This window comes from Podarcis raffonei, chromosome 6 (assembly GCF_027172205.1).
Source record: "Podarcis raffonei isolate rPodRaf1 chromosome 6, rPodRaf1.pri, whole genome shotgun sequence".
In the NCBI taxonomy this organism is placed as follows: Eukaryota; Metazoa; Chordata; class Lepidosauria; order Squamata; family Lacertidae; genus Podarcis; species Podarcis raffonei.
The window spans coordinates 70,107,340-70,131,467 of NC_070607.1; the positions used below are offsets into that span (position 1 = coordinate 70,107,340).

Sequence of the window (24,128 nt, forward strand, 5' to 3'; positions counted from 1 at the left end):
GATATCACTGTTAATGATACACAGCTTCTTTCTGTTGTGAACTGCCCTGGGATCTTCAGATAAAGGGCAGTATACAGATTTAATAAACAAACAACCACTTCATCAAGCGGTTTGCAACATCCCAAACTGTTTAGGGCAAGGATTAACAACCATTTTGGGTCAGCAGGCATATCCTGAATTTTGAGAAAGTGCTGTGGGTGCCAGTTACAAAACAACTGCTTTGAGGGTGGTGGTATAGCACAGAATTAGAGAAAGTCTCTCAATAGAACACATACGGAACATACTTGAGCCTTCCATCCACCTCCCATCAGAAAGGCCCTTTCACAAACAAACCCCAATTCCACACACACCCAACAAACCACCCACAAAACAGGACCACCAACCAGGATGTCTAAAGCTGCTGGATTAGCGATCCCTGGTTTACTGCTTTGTAAGTAAAACATACATTTATACTTTTATTCATTTGAATGTACGGAGTGCGGAAAGTGCATCAGCGAAGATTCGAAACTGACCGTACATCTACAAACACAGAGGAGAAACCGTACAAGTGAACAGTTGAGGGAGTTGGGTATGTTTAGCTTGGAAAAGAGGAGACTGAGAGGAGATATGATAGCCATCTTCAAATATCTAAAGGGTTGTCACATGGAGAATAGAGCGAGCTTGTTTTTTCCTGCTATAGTGGCTAGGACACCAACCAATGGATTCAAGAGTGGAGATTCTGACTAAACATCAGGAAGAACTTTCTGATTCTAAGAGCTGTTTGACAGCGGAACAGACTCCTTCAGAAGGTGGTGGATACTCCTTCCTTGGAGGTTTGTAAGCAGAGTCTGGATGGCCATCTGTCATGGATGCTTTAGCTGAGATTCCTGCATTTCAGGGGGTTGGACTAGATGACCCTGAGGTTCCTTCCAACTCTACAGTTCTATGATTCTAACCAGAATTTGGATTGTGAAGTTGTTCCTAGAAATGAACTGGAAGCCAATGCAAATTAGAACCAGAGAAGCATACAGTACTCAGAAAAATGGGCCCCATTTAACACTCTGGCTGCTACAACTGTGTGGGGCTAAACACTTTTTAAGGGCAGCCCCACACAGAGTGCTTTGCAGTTGTCTATACTGACTGGGAACAAGATGTGTGAAAGTGGCCAGATCTTCTTTCTCCACTGGCTGGTATAACTACAGCATCTGGCAAAACTGCAAAAACATCTTTGAGCTCAGGTGCCACCAGACAGTTTAGGAGCAAAACCAACTCCAGGAACACGCCCAGACTGCTCTCAGGCTTTCCCAGCAATGTCTGTGAAATTTGCTGCTTTGTTGACAGTGCTTTCCTGTTCCGATTCCAGACAAGATGTTTGTATTTTTTAAAGATTATTTACAAACAAAAAATCCCAATTCTTACAGCTTTCTTTTTACTATTTTTATAGTGCTTATAGTATTTGTAGTGCATGCCAATGTTACCTTTAAAAATGTTAAAAAGCTGCCTTCCGTTGCTTTTTATCTAGAACAAATGACCTAAAATTGCAAACTGAAGAAGAAACAAATTTATGGGAATCTGTTTTGTAGTTGCTACCTAAGCAACGTGGAGGGTGGTATTTTGCTAAATTTGAACTTTGAACGAAAAGGTTAAAGACACTTAGTTGCTTTTTTTACCATAGCTCATTGCAGATACCACACTCAACAAACATCAAGCCATTGATCTAGTTACAGGTAGGTAGCCGTGTTGGTCTGCCGTAGTCGAAACAAAATAATAATAAAAAATTCCTTCCAGTAGCACCTTAGAAACCAACTAAGTTTGTTATTGGTATGAGCTTTCGTGTGCATGCACACTTCTTCAGATTGTTTCTTCTTCTGTTTTAGTGTATCTGAAGAAGTGTGCATGCACACGAAAGCTCATACCAATAACAAACTTAGTTGGTCTCTAAGGTGCTACTTGGAGGAATTTTGTTGTTTTTTGTTTCGATTAAGCCATTGAATTCAGCTTGACACCTCCATGGCTGGTTGTCAGTTAATCCTAGGCGTGGTGTTATTTCTCACACAGTCCCACCCTACTTCAAATTATGTAACCAGCAAACAGTAACAACAACACAGAAGAACAGTGCGCTAGAGAACAAACAGAGGAATATAATACGTGTGTGTGTGTGTGTGTGTGTGTGTGTGTGTGTGTGTGTGTGTAATATAATATGAAGAGAACCAATTCAATTAAAATCTGATAGCAGATAAGCCAAAAGGAGAGACCCAAGTGTCAAAAGCAACAGCTGAAATTCAGTAAGTGGGTATCAAAAATAGTTTAATGCAAACTACCAAATCCTGATGTTTTTTAAGCTGGTACACTGCTCATGAATGAATATTAAACTAAAATTCCTAACTCTGTTCTTCAACAAACTTGCCTGTAATCTGAAGGGGGGGGGGATTACTTGTTGAAGAACCAAATTAATATTTTTTTTAAAATCCTCCTGTCCATTTAAAAAACATAACTTGGTCCCTGGTAGTAACAATGCCCACTTGTTTACCTCCTCCTCCTTTTAGTGGTGGTGTGTATAGATGCCCTATATACCCTATATGTATTATATATAGAATCATAGAATTCTGGAGTTAGAAGGGACCCTGAGGATCATCTAGTCCAACCCCTCAATGCAGGGGGATTGAACCTGCAACCTTGGTGTTATCAGCACCACACTCTAACCAACTGAGTATTAATATAGATAGACCATTTTGGCTGTGAGACCTGCTCCCTGCCTTGCATGCCTTTTTACAACTGGCCTGGGAGGGCAGGGACCTGATTGATTCCACCTGCAAAAGCCAAGACTGCTGAACAGACTCTTCTGTTTGGGGTATGATTTAGGGTTAAAAATAATAATAATAAAATCTTTATTTTTCAATCTTACGATTTGTGTGGAAATTGTTCAGTTTGGCTGAGTACTTTCTAATGTGTTTTATTAATGGTTTGTGACTACTTTTGTTATATTTGTAGTTAGGTAGAAAAATTTCATGTTGGAAGACACCTTGAGCATGGTTTTAACTATGGAAAGTCAGCATGCAAATAAAATGATGGTAGTGTTAATATCCAATTTAAATAGAATAGATAAAATATTTCAGAGCTTTGCAAGAATTAGACATCACCCATGCTTGTTTTTCTTTTTCTGCTCTAAAATTCTTCTTTGTTTATTGGGCATCCAAAGTAAAATATGTATTTTAAATCAATTGCATGGGGACAGAAGAATAATTAAGACAGTAGTTCCGGGCTATTTTCTCTCTCAAATAAACAGAACAAGGAAGAAAACTGTTTCCATTGTTCAGGATGTTTAGGTAATTAAGGATAAATCAGATCGATTTTTTTTTATCGGAAATAGAGTATGATGAATGTATGTCCTTATATCTGGAAATTGATTAGTATCTCGACATGCATGAGGAGATACTTCTAATCGAAACTGGGAGAAAACCATCCTAACAAAAGGAAAATATTAAAATATTTTGTTCCAACCGTAAATCAGTGTGGAATGATGAAGCCGATTGTCTTCAATTTCGTTGCGCAGTGCAATGAGAATGAGAATGCAGCACACATTATTTATTTCCTATACCTGGCTATAGCATAAGTGGCAAACATTTAATTGAAAAAATACCCTGGCAGGAGAATTTTTATAATAAATTTGTTTGTGCCCTTACTGCCTGGAGGGGTAAAAAAAAAAAATCTAATCTGCAGTAAGGAAGTTCTGAAGTTTCCCCTGAATTTTGAGGGTTGATTTTCAGCCTCACTGGTTGGCAATCAGAAGCACAGTAATTTTCAAGACAGGCTTCATTACAGTTACTGAGTTGGCGACAAGTATAGTATATAAAGCAATAAAACAAGTATGTTTTACCAAATTGGAATTACATAACGGGAGAGTCTGCATTTGCTTCCAAGGAAATAGCACCTTTTAAAAAGGCAGATATGAAGATGAACTCAATTTCTTGCCTAGTTCTAGAATGGAGCTGATACAATTAGGGCTTCATCCTGGAGATGGAAAATAATGGGTTTTGAATGGATATAGAAATGAGCGTGCATTTTATGAGAGATGTAGATTAATACTGCTTGCAGGAGTGTACATCTGGAATAGAAGATATGCAATATTTGGTGCAATGCTAAATTCACCTCCTGTTGATTTGTGTTTTGTAATCATGGTTTCAAAGCTGCAACCTTTGTTTTCTAGTTGCATCATTGTGGGAATTAGCTCTACTGATCTGGAATCTGGACCACTTAATGTAGTTGCAAATTATTGAGATTATGGCAGACTAGATATGGTGCAACAATATCTGAAACAGCGTACGTTCTAACATTTCACAGAAGAAAATAGGAACATGCTTGTAATATTGAAGTCACATGTGTATATATTAGGGCTCCACATCAGCCCTAAGATCTGCATCAGGCTGTAAATTCGAGTTCTAAGTGGTTCTGTATAAAATGAAACTGTGTGTTCCCCATTCACTATAATTGGGAATCTAAAATAGCTATAACTTTTTCCCCATTTGGCCAAAGTGGATGAAATTTACAAGCACAGGAGCTTTTCCAGGGTGAAGCAAGCCTGCCAAATTGCAGACAAATCAGTTCAGAGGCTTTTTGTAGGGTAATTAAAAGCATCCACATTCCTCCATAACTCATATTAGGGCAATTCATCTAGTAGGCCAAAACTTGAAAATCCATATGTTTCATATTTTTGAGGGGGAAGAGTGGGAGTTTGTCTCTTGTTCTTTCTTACTTTAAAAGAATTAAAAGGTGACTGAGTGATATACATTATTGCTTGTACATTTTTGTACAACACAATTTAACACTAAGCTTTCTGGTGCTTATTTGGAATGATGGAGTAGGGGAATCCTGCCCTAACCATTGCTGACCCTGTGTAGGTCATATGGTGTACATAGCATGAGTTGATTTCATGTTGTGTAACAGATGCAATACCGTTTGTGGCCAGCCTCTCCACACCCTAAGTCACACCCAGGTCACTATTACTTTACCTTTCATTGTGTGCAGTGTGGTGGCCATCCTTACATAAACTCAATTCAGTGCATGATGACATAGTAGTTGTGTCATCAAAGGAACTGAGCAGGTCTTTGAGTCTTGCACTTTATTTTATGACATGTAAATTAAGGTGTCATTGATGTACCTATTTATCAAAGCTATTGTTTCTGGTTTTCTCCAGTGTGGTTAAAATTCTTCAGTTATTTTCAGTTTATGCCTTGCTAGGTAGGGACTATATATGAAGCTGTAAAACAGGGGTCTTCAGTTCTGTATTTTATTAAATAACAGGGTTGGGGATGTTTATCAAGGGAGATGGGGAGGAAGGGGATTATTATCCTTTCCTTGCCTGCCAATGCCCTCCTACAACCCCTTCTTCTGTTCTTTTGCTACCACCCCTCACTCCAAACAGATTTGTTTCCAGGCTCTGTGTCCAGCTGATGGGAAAGCTGATGGCATATTGAGTTTATATGCATCAGAAGAAGTTTGAACTTTTGCACTGAAATATCTTAGAGGAACATGTTTACCCTTAGATGCAGTCTCATTGTGATTTTTAGTGTGGAAGACAGTAAAGCTAAGTTTATTAAAGAAAATGCATATTTAGGTCGTTCCTAGTTTAATTCTATCAAAGTTGGAGGTACAAAGAACCATACTTATTCTTTCATTTCAGTAGAGACACACAAGATGTCTTCTCTCTCATTGTGGGATGAATGGAGAAGGAAGGGATGGAGGAAGTGAGGTTAGCAACCCTAAAAGTATCAGTTTAGCGCATGTTAGTTCGGAAAAACAGTCTAGGAAGCTTGGAGTTTCCTCGCTTTATCTGCATTCTCCCCATGCAAAACCACCATACTTACTACAAGCTAGGTTGCATCCCAACATTTCCAGCAAATGGTACCTGGGGGATGGGGAGAAGTGTTATGTGGTGGACGAGATAAGCATTCCTACTTCTCCCAAGTATTTCCCCCTGCAACGACCACCCAGCACCTGCAATCATGTTGCAGGATCCCATGTTTGCCAGCATTTCATATAGCTCCAGCCTTTCAGCCTTTGTTCAAAATCATTTAAACAGAAGAATTCTGTTTAAAGCCTGAAGCTTACAGATTTCAACCAGTGATGCTGATGTACTAAAAAAGTTTCATTGACCTGTTTTATATTTTTGTTTGTTCAAAATCCCAGATAATTTGAATAATAATGCAAAATATCAGCTACCTCTAGCTGTGCCGTGGCATCCAGTCCTTTTCTGGTGCTCAGATAAAGTAACCAAGAAAGGGGTTCTTTAAGTCTGGCTTGAGCTTACTGTAGAAGCTTTATTACATTGCACAGTTCTGAAGGTAAGATTGGGGCCTTCCCTGTAAGAATGTGCACCAGAGAAAGAAATCAGAACAAGTTTGGTGATTTCCTTCAGATTCTCAGTCTCTGCGGTTCAAAGCACTCTTACGTGATATTTCACCACCTGTGCATAATTTTTGCTACGTTGCCCCATAGCAATACAGATGAGTAAGATTTCACTCGAGCAGTTTTGACAGATTCATGCTGATAAGATGCTGAATAAAGGAGGGAGACAAAAGAAATAAGTAAAGGTGAGCAGGAGAGAAAACTGGAGCACAGGTTAATCTTTGTCACAGTTCCTTTTAGGTTTACATGTTTTTTAATACTGTAATTAATGCAGAAAGTACAATTTGTAAGAAATAGTCTAATATAGCTTGTATAATTACAAGGGTTTACACCCAGCATCTTGTGCCTGTAGTAGAGCTATTTGAGTATCAGCTGCTAGATTGAGAAAGCCTTGTATGCCAAAGGGCCTTTCCTTCATTCGGGAGGCAAGGGTCACCTGAGACTTTGTGTCTTGGGCAGGGACTCTTGTTAATTGTAAGATCAGTTTTCTGTTGGAAGCCTGCTGCTTCTGTTTCCAAATGACTTTGCAAGAGATATTGGTTGGAGGATAACCCAAAGTATCAAGTAGCAGGGAAGGATTGGCAAGCAGAAACACAGACATACACACAATCCGAGATGTAAATAGTGCCATTCTCCAAGTGGCATGGGTAAAATCTTTAGAAGTCAGAAAATAAGTTGTATAGAGGAGATCAAGGAAGTGTTCACATTCCCATTTACTGTTCTCTCATTTCCAGTGTTGGTTTTTCATCCGTGTTCACATTATAATTTCCAAAATGCATCTGTATCCTGTACAGTGGTACCTTGGTTTACAACCATAATCCGTTCCGGAGGTCCGTTTGTAAACCAAAACAGGTTGTAACCCAAGGTACACTTTCACCAATGGGGCCTCCAAATTTTTTTTGTTCGTATTCAAAAATAATAATAATAGGGCTATAATCCAAAAAAAGGTTGAAAACCGGGACACACACTTCTGGGTTTGATGTGTTTGTAATCAAAAATGTATGCAAACCAAGACGTATGCAAACCAAGGTACCACTGTGCGTTGTGTTGTTTCACAAACCAGCTTCACATTGATTGTAGCCCTAAAGCTGTTCCTAATCCAACTCTAGCGATGGTGTGAAACACCCCCACCGCTCAACATCCCTTGGTGTGCGCTCAGACATAAAAGAATTGAAGCTTTGCTGATGTGAGCAGCTGGGGGGGGGGCTGTGAAACGCAGCAGAAGACAACAAGCTCACTGTACTCAAAAGCAATAATATGAACACACTCTAAGATACAGGTATATTTTTTTCCTAGGTGGGAAGTTGCAGTGTACTTTCCCTCCATAGGCTACCATAACCTGCTAGGACAACTCACTGCAGATGATTTGGTTCACCTACAACCAGCTCCAAACTGGCTCAGGGGAGCCATGACAGGAAAACCTATAATCAAGTTAGATGGGAGAGACTGTGCCTCTAACACTCGCTGAGTTGAATGAACCCCTTTTGCAATCCAATACAAGAATAGAGCAGGCAAAATGAAGGGGGTGGGAATACCCTTGTTTAAGTAGAATCCTTTCTTAAAGGTTCAGGTTTCCAGGGACCCAGTGGAGGGGGGAGCAAAGGGAGAAGAACAAAAATAACTACCCCACAATGTCTGGTGCAACATGTGGGGGAGGGGACAGTGTGCATCCTTGGGTGTAAAATCCAAGGGTGTAAAATCATGCAGAGTAGACCTATTGAAATTTGTGGACCTCAGTTTTGTTAATTAATTTCAATGGGTCTACTCTGAGTAAAGCTTCCTTGACCATCACCCCAAATCCTGATGGGTGATAAAAGGTGGTGGAGTACTCTGTTTTTCTGAAAGTGGGATCTACAGAACTTCTTCTAGTGTGTCTTATTTTTTTAAATTTCTTATGAGTCTCATTCAGTAGATGCAAACTGAGCCTTGATTACACTGGACATGCAATCTCAGGATGCCTCTCTATAGGTGCATAATGTGTGGGGTCATGTCCTTGTCCATGTTAATGAAGAGCACCCATGGGAAAGTTGGTGTATACAACCCAATTTGCTTTGGGCAGGAGAGTCAGTATGAGCTCACGCTTTTCAGGCAAAATGGAACTTTTTGGAATGAAAGTGCTTGGAAAATGCCTAAAATAGCAGCAGAACCTAGCTCTCCTGGCTACAGTGATAACCACTGGTTTCTTCTGTCTTTCCAGTTTGACGGAGAGAACATGTATATGGGAATGAATGACAATAACCAGGAGTTCCTCTCAGCAAATCAGGTAAAACGTAACAATCTTTGTGGGCTGTGTGTATATGCAGGCTATCAAACAACGCTCATTATTTGCTTGTGTGCTGTCCTGTATTAGTTGTAATTGAATTGCTTGTGCATTACTAAGGACACGGCGTAGTGCAGAGTTGTGCAGAGGTGTCAAATAGCATCTCAGATGTCACCTTCCCCGTAAATGTCTGCAAAGGCTGTGCAAAGTTTTCTACCATTTCAGAACAGCGTTTATAGAGGAAGACTCGTTTCATTTTTAACCTTTACCACCTTATGAAAAGCCGGCGCATACTGGAGGAAAGGCACACTCATACTTCTCATGTTATACATTTGATCTCTCACACAGGGTTGGCTTTGAAATTCATTTCAAATGAGGATTCACGATTTGAGACCGGTCGGCTTGCTTGACATCATTTTCATTGCACTCATTTGTGATGCTCTTTTGGCCTTGTGGCACCTTACTAAGAACATAAGAGCAGCTCTGCTGGATCAGACCAGATGCCCGTATAGTCCAACATTCTTCCCCTCAGTGGCCAATGAGATGCCTCTATGATGCTGAAAGCATGACATCAGTGAATAAACCCCTCCTGCTGTCCCAGCCTTCCCCCAACAATGGCTAGTATTCCTTGGCAGCATATAGCCATAATGACCAGAATCCAGCGGTAGCCTCATTCACCATCTCATTTTAAAGCTATACTGGTTGGCAGGCACCAGGACATCTTGTGGTAGAGGCTTCCACAGTTTTTGTCTGTGAAGAAGTCCTTACTTTTGTTTGTCCTGAATCTCCCAACATTCAGCTTTGCCGGATGACCCCCAGCTTGTTCTTCTCTAATATGCTTGGCTATTTTATCTTTAACAATACTTTACTCCAGTTTTCCCAGGACGGATGTTAATCTAACTGGCCTGTTAATGGCCAGGACCTGCCCTGGACTCTCCCCCTTTTAAAATAATAGGTAACTTTCCAGTCATCAGATATGGAGGCTTCTTTGAGGGGCAAGTCACATATTTTTGTGAGAAGATAAGCAATTCCACATTTGAATTCTTTGAGAACTCTCATAGTCCCAGTGATTTTTCAGTTTTTATTTTGTCCATTAGGCCAGAAACTTCATTTCTCGTCACCGCTATATGTCTCAGTTCCTCAGACTCCCCTCCTGCAAAAGTTATTCAAGGTACTGGAATCAGGCCCAGATACATTTGTGATGGGGGAGGGCCATAGCTCAGTAGTAGAGCATCTGCTTTGCATGCAGAAAGTCTCAGGTACAATTCAGGTAGGGATGGGATTGTCCCCTTTCCTGAAACCCTGGAGAGTCACTGCCAGTGTAGGCAATACTGAGCTTGTGTAAGGCAGCTTCCTGCATCCCTAGATGACCCTTGAAGTGCTTTCCAATCCTATGATTGGTTTTCTTTTACGCAGCACCACCCTGTGTTCCTATGCATCTGGCTTAGCTGAGTAAATAGGCAGCAAATCTTTGCAAGCGTGCTTCACTGTCTTCAGTAAATTTGATTGCTCCACCGGAGGTTTGAGAAAAGACTACAAACTGCATTCCGCATAATGTAGTACTCAGTGCATATTGTAAGTTATCAGTCTGTGTCACAGAAATGCACAGCAATAAACATTGCAGAGTATAATCCTGCACAAAGGATTTATATCTAGGCAAAGACTGCTGTAATCTTTCTTTCTTGGATGCTGATATCTGCTTTCTGGGGCAAGGTTGCAATATGTTCTTGACTACTCTGGCAGGCATCTTGTCTTGGCCATATATCTGAATTCTTAAGTGAAGTGTTTGCTTCACATGTAGATCAGAGATTGACCATGATGTAAAAGTAATGTTAAACCAAAGACAAGAAGAAAAACGAGTGCTCACCTTCAGACGTACAATATGTGAGCTTGTCAGATATGGTGAAGTGAGACATATATCCAGTCAGAAGTTTCTAGAGATTGGATAAACTCCAGTTGCTGCCAGAAGAAAACGTTTTAATTTTTCAAAGGGCAAGAAACAAAGTGACAAAGTTAACTATTAATTGTAAAGTCATAACACCATAATAAAGTGTTCAAAACAAAAACCTGCATTCTACATTCCCTAAGTTAATGATTAGCACATGCAATAAAATACCCATTACCTTGGCTATACAAAACATTTTTTTCTACCTAACGTCAGTTATGTGTGCATAAGGGAGCCCTAGGCATAAGCAGTTGAGCAGGTTAAGGGACACAAGCCCTTTCCATCTGTTCAGGGCGTGTCACATCCAATACTTTTCAAATCTTTTTATCATTGACTGCTCTTTCCAAGCTTCTTCTGGAGTTATCATCATAATGGTTTAATATTTGTCAAAATGCCTAAATGACATGGGTGCTGTATGTAAATAAAACAGCATAGTACTCACACACAGTCTAAATAAAAACAACAGGGAAAGGACTTGAAGGATAATTTAGTATTTCAGGTGAAGCTAGAAACTTCTAACACCTATAAACCAAATTATTAGCAGCGTTTGCCCCTGTCACTCCTTTGCCTGTGTATGTGCAGATCTCCTTCCTTACCACACAATCCTAACCATACAATCCTAACCATGTCTACTCGGAAGTAAGTTTTGCTGAATTCAGTGGTGCCTACTCCCAGATAAAGAGGTAGCATCTCTTCTGACTTACAGTCTGCAAACTCAGGCAAGGGTACAGAAGGGATCAGTTTAGTACCCTTCCCCACACTATGAAAAAGAGGTTTGCTAATGTTGTTTGTCCTCATGGTTTCATTTACCTATTTGTGGTATTTTTTAATACCACTTTTCCATGTAAATTTCCAAAATGGTTCACAATAAACATGAGAAACATCCAGATCATAAAAGATCCTAATGTAATGAAACATGAAAAACTCAATGAAAGCAAAATAAACACACAGCAGAGCATGTTTACAGATTCAACTTCTGAAAGCACAAATGGAAAAGAAAAAAAGTGGTAGCTACATAGGTTTTTCATTGGAGGGGATTCCAAAGGATACAAGGATATCTACCACTAGGTCAATTCCTCCAGCTACATACTGTGCTTTAAACATGGACACAATCCCATTTACTTCAATTTGGGTGTATGAAGCAATGATTCTTCAACATCAACTTCATTGGACTGGTCATGTTGTTCGGATGCCTGATTATCGTCTTCCAAAGCAACTACTCTATTCTGAACTTAAAAATGGAAAGTGGACTGCTGGTGGTCAACAAAAAGGGTTTAAGGACTCTCTCAAGGCAAATCTAAAAAAAATAGTAAAAACACCAACAATTGGGAAACACTGGCCTGCGAGTGCTCCAACTGGAGAACAGCCTTTACCAAAGGTGTCATGGACTTTGAAGATGCTCGAACTCAGGAAATGGAGAAACGTGCTAAGAGGAAGGCACATTTGGCAAACCCTCACCATGATCAACTCCACCTGGAAACCTATGTCCCCACTGTGGAAGGACGTGTGCATCCAGAATTGTATTCCACAGTCACTTACGGACTCACTGTTAAGACTGTTCATGGAAGACAATCTTACTTGGCTATGAGTGATTGCCAAAGATAATCTGCCCTCAGCAGACAGGCTAGCCTTTTAAATCTTATTTTTAAGCACATGGTTGCCCAAGTGGGGTTGGTGTTGGATATGAGGGTGAAACAATATGCTGATAATTATTCCTAAAAACTGGTGCACATTTCCATGTTTCTTTTGTAGGAATTCTATTTTGTCACCACACAAAAGATCTGATCTAGAGAAATACTGAAAAACTCCAATGTCTAAACACCGGGCTTGGTACAGCTAGTCAACTCTTTGTTTTGTTGCTTATCAAGGTCAGGCCAAATAAAAGAAGTTCATTAGCATCTGAACTGAAACTGCTTAGGTCACTGGGAACAGAAGTTTCCTAGTACACCTCTGAATGAAACTCAAAGTGTATTATTAATAGAGCATGAATAATGAAAGCAGCTAGATGCTCAGAGTATTCTTTGTTGGGAAAACGTAAGCAATAATTTTACATACTAATGCATGAAGAAAGGTCAAAGAATCCCAGTCCAAGGGCCAGGATGACTCATCTAGCCATGCCGAATATAATATGGAGAAGCAAGATAGACAAAAGAAAACTATGAAGGGATTCAAATAACAAGTGTGGTGATATTCCATGTGGTAGTTTGGGATCACTACTTAGAATGCAATAATTTTTGCACAAAATTCAGGGGTTGCACCTTGGATACAAAGAGCACGTACACACTCAAACGTGTAAATGACCACTTTTAAAATATACGAGGACATGATTCTTCCCCATTTACCACTAATGTAATTTTAAAGATGGAAATGCAATTTATATCCATATCTCTTCTTCAAATTTGATGAAATATATGTTTATCTTGCACCTGAGTATCAGAATCCAAAATTGCTGGGGAAAGGGCCCTTTTGCTTAAAGGTTGCAGTCCTATCAGGGCTGTTACCAATGGCTTTTTTTGGCTGTTTGGGCTCATGAGTTCTATGATTATAAAATGATTTCACACCTGCCCATCACAGAAGCCATTGCCTCTTCCTTTTCATATCTGTATAGCACTAAAGATCCCAAGTCAGTATAAGGCTGGGAAAATAACACAAGACAAATGATGTGTTTTTTATTGTTGTAAATGTTGAAACAGTGTTTTGCACTTCTTGTTCTCATGGCTGCACCCGCACATCTTTTTGTTGAATGGTCTTCTGAAACAGGAAACAGTATGGGTGCTCTCTCACACTTTTTGAATGTTACAGGGACTTTTCCACGTTTGCACCCTGGTTATCGAATGCCTCCCAAGAGGGGCTGCTGGCACCATGTTAGGACTGTTTTATTTTACAATGCTTTTGAATACACACTGAATCTTAGATCTTTTGCATATTTTCAGTGATAGTCTGCATTTTTCTGTGCTGTTTTATTCTCTGATGCTGAAATTGTCTGCTGCTTTTTATGGTTTTGTGATTATTGTTAAGTATTCATCACGCTTAATTTTTCTGTAAAAACAGAGCGTGTATAAATGTTGTACACAAAGCATGCACGCATACGTGAGGGCCTAAAGGGCAGTTATCTTCTCAGTAACATGGTGGACCCCCTTTCCCTCTACCTTCCAATGGAAAGTGAAAAGGCTGCTTTCCATTGAGGTTTTGCTTTTAAGATGTTGGTTTTAATTTGGTCTCCACTTGGTCGTTTCGTTACTGCTGTATTTTTTTATGGTGTTTACTTTGTTAGCTTGTTCAACCAGCTTTATATTGCTGCTGCTGCTGATTTTGCTACCATTCGGTACCATTGTTGAGGCAGAAAGACTGGGCTTACAGCGTTCAACTAAACTAACCCAGAAAGAACAACTAGTGATAAGTGTGAGCTTGGTTTTCCATGGGATTTGAACAGTAAATTTGTTTAACTGGGCCTATTATGAATTGGGCCTTGATGCCTTTGGTGCCTAAGCCTGGCTCATAACTGCTTAAACTATCTTTCCCCACTCTTAAAGAAACAAACACTTGCAGGACTGCCATTCTACTCTTACCCTCTTCTCTTTCTCTCTCTCTCTAAACTTACCTGGTGGCAATAATACAGAGGGCTCAAACTAAGGTCTCATTTGGACTCTAGGCCAGGGCTGGCTCTACCATTTGGCAAAGTGAGGCAACCCCCATAGGTGGAAGATGGTCATGAGCAGTAGGAGCAACCTGCTGGCTTTTCCTTCTAAATCTCAGAGTAATTTCTTCCTTTTGGAGAAATTAAGGCTTGTGTTTAATTCTACAGACTCCATAAAAAATTAAGGCCATCTGCCTTACATTCTGTCAGCAGAAAAGCTAATTTCCCACTGTGCAAATGAGCTGCAGCGAATTTAAGGCTCATGTGGTCCCCTGTCACTCTTTTCATTTTGCCGGTGAGAAAGAGATCAGAAGCTTTCTATTCTGATTCTGAATGAACCACAGTTCTCCAATCCCCATGGTGTCAAAACCTGGGAACTGTGGTTTGTTTAAACTATGGGTCAGGAAACTAGGCAAAACCAGTGCCACCTACTGACCAAACCATATAATGACGTTATGCTTATGATTGTTTGAGCTTATTCAAACAATCAGAAAAAGCAGGACCAAATGATATTCAGTATAAAACATTCCCTGTGCATGCAAAGCAGGAGAAGGCTAGGCTAGGCTAGACTAATTCTGAAATCATCATTTTTACTGACCGAACTGCAGTCGTCTTCTTTTTTTTAAAGGTAGAATTATATGCAAGCCTTAATTGCTATCAAGATGATTTATATTAGAAGAAGAACCATCCAAAATTCTATAGTTGCTGGCATCCATCTTTTTTGGGAGACAAGGGAAGAATTCTCCTTCAGGCATGAAGTCAAACCACTGGAGAGTTAAAGCTCCTGCTGGGGCTGTAGAGACCGATACAGAAGAGACATGTTTTGTTGCGTCTGGGGCAGATGAAGGTGTCTGGTTGTGCTGATGCTGGTGTACTGTGTATCTGCTTTCTGTGCTCCTCCCAGCAGCCATTCCTCCTTTGGTCACTGCTGGGGTACACAACTTGACTGATTGTCTTTCGGTGCTGTGGTCATCTGCAAGGGATTCCCACATGACAGGGTTAATGCTGCCAGCCTCCATGTCTCATTTGCAAACATCTTTGTAACACAGAGTTGGTCTGTCAATGGGCCTGGTGCCTGAAGCTAGTTCCCCATAGAGTACATCCTTGGGGATCCTGCCATCTTCCATTCAGTAGACATGACGAAACCAGCGTAGATGTTGCTGAGACAGGAGTGCGAACCTGCTGGGAATGTGGGCTTGGGAGAGCACACCTTTGCTTGAGACTCTATCCTGCCATGTGATGCCCAAAATCTTCCTGATGCAGCACATGTGGAAGGCATTGAGGCATCGCTCCTGATGGGTGTAAGTTGTCCAAGACTCACTATCATAAAGCAGCATGCTCAACATGCAAGCCTGGCAGACCTTCATTGAATAGACCCAATAGAACAGCAGCAAAAAACTTGGGAAGCAAAACATAGCAACAAGCAAAATGATAACCCTCCTACAGTACATGTCCAAAGACAGAAGGAAATATGCAGCATCTAAAGAAACACCCAATGATGGATATAATAATTTATCATTTCTAAAAGCTCCAGAAAATATATGCATTTAGGAATAATTCTAATATTCTAAATTAATGAAACTATTTTTTTTATCCTTTCTGGACACCTATTTTTTTTTCTCCATAAGTAAAGAAAAGCAGCCCAAGTGTCTTGTATTCTGCTTTGTTCTCTACCCCTTGATTAAGATCCTAATTTAGCTAGCACAGCAGTATATCATAATTTGGATAGCCATTCTGCCTCAGACAGGCACTTCTGAGACTTCCAATATTGGACCAAAATTATTCGTGCTGTGACGGCCCTACTGAGAATTAATTCTTTATCCTCTTTAGTAATATTTTTCTTAATGTAATTGGGAAGGTAAATTAAAGGGTCTAGGAGTAAAGTATACCCTGCCATCTCCTTTATGCTTTCTGCAGTCATTAAAAAAAATAAAATTGTAGCCCTTTTGAATGTATTTGCCACGTGTGGAAAAATTCACCCTTCTGGGCTCCACATGCCCAACATTTTCATCATTTATTTTAAAAGCAATTTCTTCCTATGAGGTAACAGGATCATTACTGGTTAAATTGACATGTCTATGGAGAGCTCTTCCTAGGTATGTGAAAATCCCTGTGCCAATTTTTTTTTTTAAAGTTAACATTAAGTTCAAAGCCAGAATTCTTACACTTTCTTGAAATATAAAGTGTGGCATTAAGAAAGCACAATCTCACTTGCCTCAAGCATGGAGCTCAGGGCAAAAAGGAGCTCAGTTAAGAGTCCAATATCGCTCCCCCTTCTCTATCATGATTTCTGGTTGGGTCCCCAGTCATCACTGCTGTGAGTTTTGTCATGGATGAAGTGTTCACGTCAAGCATAAGCCTCACACGAAAGCACTGAGCAACCACCACCTCCTGTCCAGGTCCAGACACAAGGCCCTGCTCCCATATCTGACAAGAGTGACTTTGTGTTGAAAGTTTGAGTAAAATTCCAGGGCATCTCCTGCTGGAAGGAAATGCTCAGACATGGACAACATGGGCTGTCATGTGGGAATGGAGGGCAATGATAGACCCTTGCACCTTCTGCGTGGAGCAAGCAGGATTGCACCCAGAGTTGTCATTAATGTTCATCACCTTATTAAAACAGGGCATAAATGATACATTATGTTATTGCTACTTTTTTCATACATGAGTAAGTTTGAATTTTTATGTCAGTCAACTGATCTGTCAGTTATGGTACCACTTGATGTTCAGCACAGCCAAGAATCCTTATAAACTTGTGATAAGATAAGTTTTATTCTGGTTGGGTTTTTTTTTTTTAATCTGAAATACAACTCATTAATAGCCTTTGCCATATCATACTGCATTGTTGGGTATTATAATTGGAAAATGTTGAAACATAAAATTTATCTTCAATATATTCATTTTCTAACGTTTGTTACTGGTTCAGAAGCTACAAAAAATTGTTTCTCCTAGCATTTTTCTTAGAAGGTATGATTTTTATGAAGGTCACCTGCATTATTTGTATTATTAATTCAAATAAATCTAATCTGATAATTTTTCCATGGATAATTACAGATGGTGCCTAGCCTGTTCTTTGAACGAACTAGATATTTTTACTTTTGTCATCGATGCTTCCATTATTTTTATATGTAGGAGCTTGTCTTAAGCGGAAGGCTTTGTTGTGCATGGGGAAGCAATGGAGACATACACCAAGGGACTTTGTGCGGATGTCCCTCCATTTCAGCTTTTTGCTTACAGCACATTACCACATTAAGAAAGGAGAGAAGCATCTTCTCAACTCCCTTGCCTCACCTTTCAGTTAATAACAGTTCGCCCAGGATTTCTTATGGACCAAAATTGTAATGGGTATGAGCATTATGCATTAGAAATTATTTTTTTCTGAGTTCTCTTACTGGGGACAATAATAATAACACACTAAAAACCATCTTCTGCATAATTATCTCATTAAATACAGGAAATTATCTCAATAAAATGGGGTGGGGGTGGGAAACCCAGTTAAAAATATGTACCGGTAATCCAGAAGATACATTTGAAACAAAACTAAAACTAAACAAAATAAACATTTGTGGAAAAGAGACATTTATCCAGATGGGAAATCCTGTCAGAACAAAAATGTCTGCAGTTGTTTCTAGGAAGTGCTGATAGTGGGTGCCAGTCATATCTCGACGTATCTCTGTGGGGCAGCCACCATAAAAGCCCTGCTCTGAGGGTCTTTGCCTTCTGTACCACACTGTTGCATCCTGCTCTTCTGCATCTCATAAGGGCTTTGACATGGATAGGACAAATATCGGATGGGGAAAATGCTCCTTAAAAAGTCTTGCAGGCTTCTCCAGATTCCCCTCCCTCCACTCCTTGAGGAGGGCTTTATGTGCTGTAGATGGTCTTACCACAGGGTTAGCCACTTTAGGTGTGGCTACAGGCATTAGCTATTGATTCAGGTTTGTTGTCTGCCAGTTGTCCACATCATTGTACAGTACTCAGCAATTGGCTTTGAGGCTGCCACGTGTGGTACTCCACCATCTTGTTTGCTAAGAATTGCTGTTAGTGAGGTTGTGCATTGTTTCAATCTCCTCCACAATTGCCCTCTATCTCTTCTTTTCTGTGCTATAGGCAGAAATTACTGTGCTTATGAGTGCTTTGTAGTAAGTAAGTGCAACCAACAACAACAAAGAATTGAAATGGGGAAATGTAAACTGTCTAAAAAATTAACAAGGGTAGTAAAATGATAATAATATATGGGGGGGTTACATAAATTTATTTTTAATATATGCAGGCAGAAAATGACAACAAGGGAGAAAGGAATAACTGGTTAACAACAAGTCTATGACATGTACACCATGCAAGAATGCTTGATGTAGCTAACATACTATATAGTTACAATACGCTTGCTTTTTTCCGTGATAAAACGTTGTGATTCTGTTTTTCATTAATCTCTTCTGCTCAGTCTCTAGATGCCTTGGGGAAGTGAAAATCTATTCTCCTCTGTTTGGAAAGCTTGTAGTATTACTGTATGAAGATTTATTTCAAAGGGGGGGGGCAAAATCTGAGGAAGCTGTACACTCTTGTAGAACCCAAGATGTTTATTTTTTTAAAAAATCAATTAATAACTAAGATTTGAACTTCCTCCTTTTAACACCTTTTTTTACTTAAAAAAACAACAACAACAAGCAGCACCCTCCATATATAAGATGGAAGGTCTGGGAAACCCAAGGTGGATGGTTGGCTAAAATAATCCAGTGAGAACTTTGGATGCTCAGTAGACAGAATGATCTCTGACTGTTGAAGTGTGGAGGGGCTGGAATCAATTGGGGGCATGGGGACATTTCCTAGAAGAAATGCTGACTGGCTGAAACCTGGAGCAGGAGCACTCCAGGCCACAACATTTTGTTGCAAGTCCCACTTGACATGGCTAATAACCATTAACAGAACTGTTTTGAATTTGTGGATCAAGATTAATGCTTATGAAGAGAGGCTGTGGTAGAAATCAGGTAGAAATAAGACTTCCACAGATAAGTTCCCAATGCGTTTATTCTAAGTTTGCAATCTGATCATTTGTGATGTCCACTGAATGCTGGTGCATGGGGTCATATAACTGTGCATTGGTATCTTTCTGTCTCGGGAGACAAGACAGACAGATGCCAACACACAGTTCTATGAACCCATGTGGACATAAGAGTGTGTGTGGCTGAACTTAACTAGTTTATTGTTTAAGTTTATATTATATCCCTCAAGTTTGAAAACAAGTGGAGTAAACACACAAAGTAATCAGCTAAAAAGACATCAGAATGTATAAAAAGAAGAGCACTGTCCCACACCAAAACAACGCAGTCTTATATTCCCTAACTTTAGACTGTTAATATATCTGATCAATAGCCTGGTTGCTGCTTGAAACACAACTGACAAGTTGTTTGTGTGAATAGACTTTCTTTACCTTGCAGTGAAGCAATGTTAACCATACCATCACAGATGTAAGGGGAGAACGGTTTGATAGGCCTGTCCACAACCTGGTGTGTATGGGTTTTTGCCATCTCTTCCTTAGCTGCAGGTAGAGCACAAGGATGATGCATCCACTGGACTGTGAAATGTAGAGGCACAGTGGAATCTCTGGTTTTGGTGCATCAATAACTGTTCTAAGAGCTAATTCATATGTGAGATCAGCAGCAAGGTTGCTAGGATAGTTGGCTTGCAAACCAGTAGATGCATTAGGTTGCAGCCTCAGCTGTGATCTATAGCAGCCATTCCATCAGGATGTGTGAGAAGGAGAGTGATGGAACTGCAAGGTCTCTCCATTAGCTCTGCTGAAACACCAGGAACTTCTTACTCCTTTGTGGGATGCCTTTATTTTTTTCTTTTTTGGGCTTAACAGCAGGATAAAATTGCAGGTGACTATTATGATAATATGAATCAAGTATTAGAATGACTCATCTTCTTTAAACTGCCTTTAAAATATTACTTTTGATTCTAATAGAAACTATATCATTTTAAAAAGGTATATTGTTTAGATCTCTTAGCACTTGCCCCCCCATCCGCCCACATAAAAGTGTGTTTCCTTTTATTTTAATAGCAGCAATGTATGATAAAATTTGCTTTGGCTTCCTGTTCTCACCCTCATTAGTTTGCAATCTTGCCAATATTTACTTTGACATTGCTGTTTATTTACCAAAGCACCTTTTATTGCATTGGTCATCATCATTGCTAATCACATACACATTGTATTAAAACAAGCACTCTATATATCATTTGTTGTTTGTTGAACCTTGTCTAACCCTACGTAAGTGCATTAAAACATCAGGAACACATCTTCAGAATCTCATTTGAGAGGGGAGTAAATAATCATGACAGCTATGACTCTATAGCACACACAAGAATATCACTCAGTTTTCCCAGAGGGTTTTAACATATTGCTAACTCTTTACCCAGCAGTTCATCAATGTGGTGTGCTTTCTTTCCTTTTAGTCAGAAAATGTTGCACACTCCCCACTGCTAATGTAGCTAAAGATGTGGTGGAGAATTAAATAAATTGACAAGCTTGGATGTCTAGCGGTGATGAGCTAAGTTTTTCTAATACAGTTCAGTGGGCAAATCACCTCACTCCCTGATTATTCCTCTTATGCTGATCACAATTTGTGTCTTATATATGTTACATTTCTTCATGCTAATTCTGCAAGGTTGAAATTATTTGATTCTTGAAACCATTTTCTTGGGGTAAGCAGATAAATACCGAACATATAAATACTGATAGGATGCATAGGAGCACAGGAAACAGCCTGGAATGACAAAGATCATGTCATTCAGCATTGTCTACCTGGACTGACAGTGGGTTTGCAGGATTTGTGACAGGGGTCTTCTTAGCCCTACCTGAAGATGCCAGAAATTGCACTTGAGATTTTCATACAAACAATGTTCTCTATTACTGATCCAATAGGGGAGATCAACTCATGTATAGTTCTGCATATAGGTCTATTTTCTGTATCAAGAGTCTACATACTGTGGCATGGTGGGGAGGGTAGAGGGGTGCCTTCATATAGTAATTGGGGCTGCACATGTGGCTACTGGCATTGGATAAAAAATGGTACAGTGTCCAGTGGGCATTGAGGTCAGCTGCACATCCATGATCAAATGTGATGAAGCCAATACAAACTTCATTACCATTGCATGGTATAGAACAACAAGAGCTAATGTGATGCTCTCCAGATGTTATTAGACTACAACTCCCATCAGCCTCAGCCAGCATAGCCAATGGTTGGGGTCATGGGAATTTTAGTCCAACAAATATTTGGACATCTACTCCTGGTATAGAAGTTGGGGATGCTTTTTCTCATCCACATTGTGACACAGGTAGGAATAGGTCTTTCTATGTCTTCGCTGAAAGAAGCCCTAGCTTTCTGAAATATCCTGTACCCCTTTTCTGGCCAACTGAATTCCTCTTTGTGGACAGTATGATACATTAGCTGATGATGCAGAAACCTTTATTTGAAAAATGTGCATTTGAAGGCTGTGAACTGATAAGGGCATTTCCTTGCAAGTAAGTTACACTGAAAGAAGGAGAATTTACACTCTGATAAGCTTTTAAAGACCAGGCTGCAAGACAACAAATCTTCCATTTCCACTGGAATTATTTTAAAATGTGTGGTTCTGGACTATAAATGTCTAGCTCAGTCGCCAACAACAGTCTGTCTGAACTGAGAAATAATCCTGTGAACACCAAAGGCATATAGCATAATAGAAATGCTGACAGACTCTTAGTCACAGCGGCACACAACTGCTGCATGAAAATAATTCCTGTTGTTCAATTGAATCAGAAGGGCATTTGACCCTCACAATGAGTCAAATACAAAATGTAATGCAATCCCCAACAGGAGCATCAGTATTAATGAAACTTGACATGTGATCAAACGGCCATGGCCATTTGACCCCGGAGATGAGTGAGAGATCTATTGTGTCTAATAAAGTTGGCAGGGTGTCATTCGTCACCCTAATCACTTTCTTTCTTTCTTTCTTTCTTTCTTTCTTTCTTTCTTTCTTTCTTTCTTTCTTTCTTTTCTCTTTCTTTCTCTTTCTTTCTCTCTCTCTCACACACACACGCTCAGAGGAGAATTCAAATAATGTAGATTGGATACTAGTATTCATGCATTTTGTGCAGTTGTTAAACATGATAGTAAGGTAGAAACCAAGACAGTGTACAGTATTACTGTGGTGAGCCGGTTTACTGCAATACAACAGCAGTAATCTCCCCACCAACCACCATGACTAAGTTCACCCCACCAGAGAGAAAAGAAAAAGGGTGGGAAGAGAGAATGTGAAGAAGAAGAAACAAAACATGGCAAGTGAGATTAGGCAAAACTGGCGAGGGTTTTTTTTTACTGTTCATACACTGAATTTGGTTTTACCCTGCAAGTTGGACACGGCACTCACTTTTTTTTTTGCTGTCTTTGTTGATAAATCACAAACCAAACAACTATGAATGTGGTTTACAAAAATTCATTAACAATATTCTACAACATTTCAACAGCTTCTAATACATGAAGTCTTAAATATTATATACAATGCCAAAATAATTATGACATGCGCACCTCAGTATCTCAAAACTAAATGATCCAAATATTCCTGAAATAAGTCCATGAGAACAACCCTCTATGTGTATACGTGTGCTGGTGCAATCCCTACAGAACTCCAACGAGATTTTAGTCTCTGTTTCGTGAATCTTCTTCTGGTCGGCACGAAAAGGAACTGACTATACAATGGCAATTCAATGCTCCTCCAAATAGATCAGCTTCAACCTTAATGGCACTTTAATCTTTTTTGAGAGAAAAAATATTTTTTACTGTCAGGCAAAAATAGTTATTTCCCAACAGCAAGAGTTAAGCACTGTTTGTGTCAGTGTTTAAAATTCTGCATTCTTAGTGGTTTTTAAGCCATCCTCTAAACAGATGGCAAAGTACTAGGAACTTAGCTGTTGGTTTTCCTACTCCTCCACCACCCTTGCTTTTTAAAATGTACAGTTGCAATTGTAAGTTTAACCCATTCTCTGCCCCCCTCCATGGTAGAAATATTTGGAATATATGATCGTGTCACTCCAGCCCTCACTCCCAGCCCTGAGACATTTTGTTGAATGAGGCAAAGGAGAAGATTGGATCCCACTTCCATGTTCAGACGCTAACTGGGCTAGAAAGCATCCCAGAGCACACATAGCTGAAGTCTGTCCTCCTGAGACCTTGCCACTGCTTGCACACCACTCAGCCTGGTCTGCTCAGATAAATGCAGCATCCGTGGTGCTGGACTGCATCCTTCTAGGCTAAACATTGTATATACTGGCTGGCATCGAGTTCCCAGGGTTTCACTTTGAGGTCTCTCATAGCCCTACCTGGAGATGTTGAGCATTGAACTTGGGATCTTCTGCAGTACTTCATAGTCCCTATGTCAATGGTTTTGAATTTTGAGAAGGAGCAGGCTATAAGTCCAGTCAAAACTGTCAGTTCAGAGCTTTCTGCTCTAGGCAGAGGTGATTCTTGTCTTCACTGTGTCAAAGCAGCCTTAAACACAAAATAAATTCAAGACATCAGGGGAATTGTGTGGACAGCTTCCCTAGCACAGGCAAAGTATGCTTAGGTCAGGTTTGAAGGAGAATTGAACAGCCATGCATTTTTGTGTATTCATGTATAGATTTGTATGCTGCATGCTTACAGACACATCAGCATGTGTATCACAGCATCTCTTATCTTCACCTCCTTTGCATTTTGGTTTTCAGGGAGCCACGGTACATACAGTGCTTTGCAGCTCTTGGGGGCTGTGGATGAGGTCAAATGGCCAGGTTTCTTGATCAGATGTCAAGATGCATTACTACCATGTCCTCTGTTGGTGCTGAATTACGACTTGCATTTGACTCATTTCTAGGGTCAAAA

The 24,128-nt window shown here is 39.9% G+C and overlaps 1 protein-coding gene across 10 annotated transcripts in view; it reads left to right on the forward strand.

Annotated features, from left to right (window-relative positions):
• TOX2 (TOX high mobility group box family member 2) overlaps positions 1 to 24,128 on the forward strand; it is a 220,198-nt gene that overhangs the window by 62,571 nt on the left and 133,499 nt on the right. For 9 of the 10 annotated variants that reach the window (XM_053393911.1, XM_053393912.1, XM_053393918.1 and 6 more), the window contains exon 2: positions 8,582 to 8,647. The exons of the other annotated variant lie outside the window; for it this stretch is intronic. In XM_053393911.1, coding sequence (XP_053249886.1) covers positions 8,582 to 8,647 — 66 coding nt within the window. The remainder of the gene's footprint in view (positions 1 to 8,581; positions 8,648 to 24,128) is intronic. 10 annotated transcript variants of the gene reach the window in all.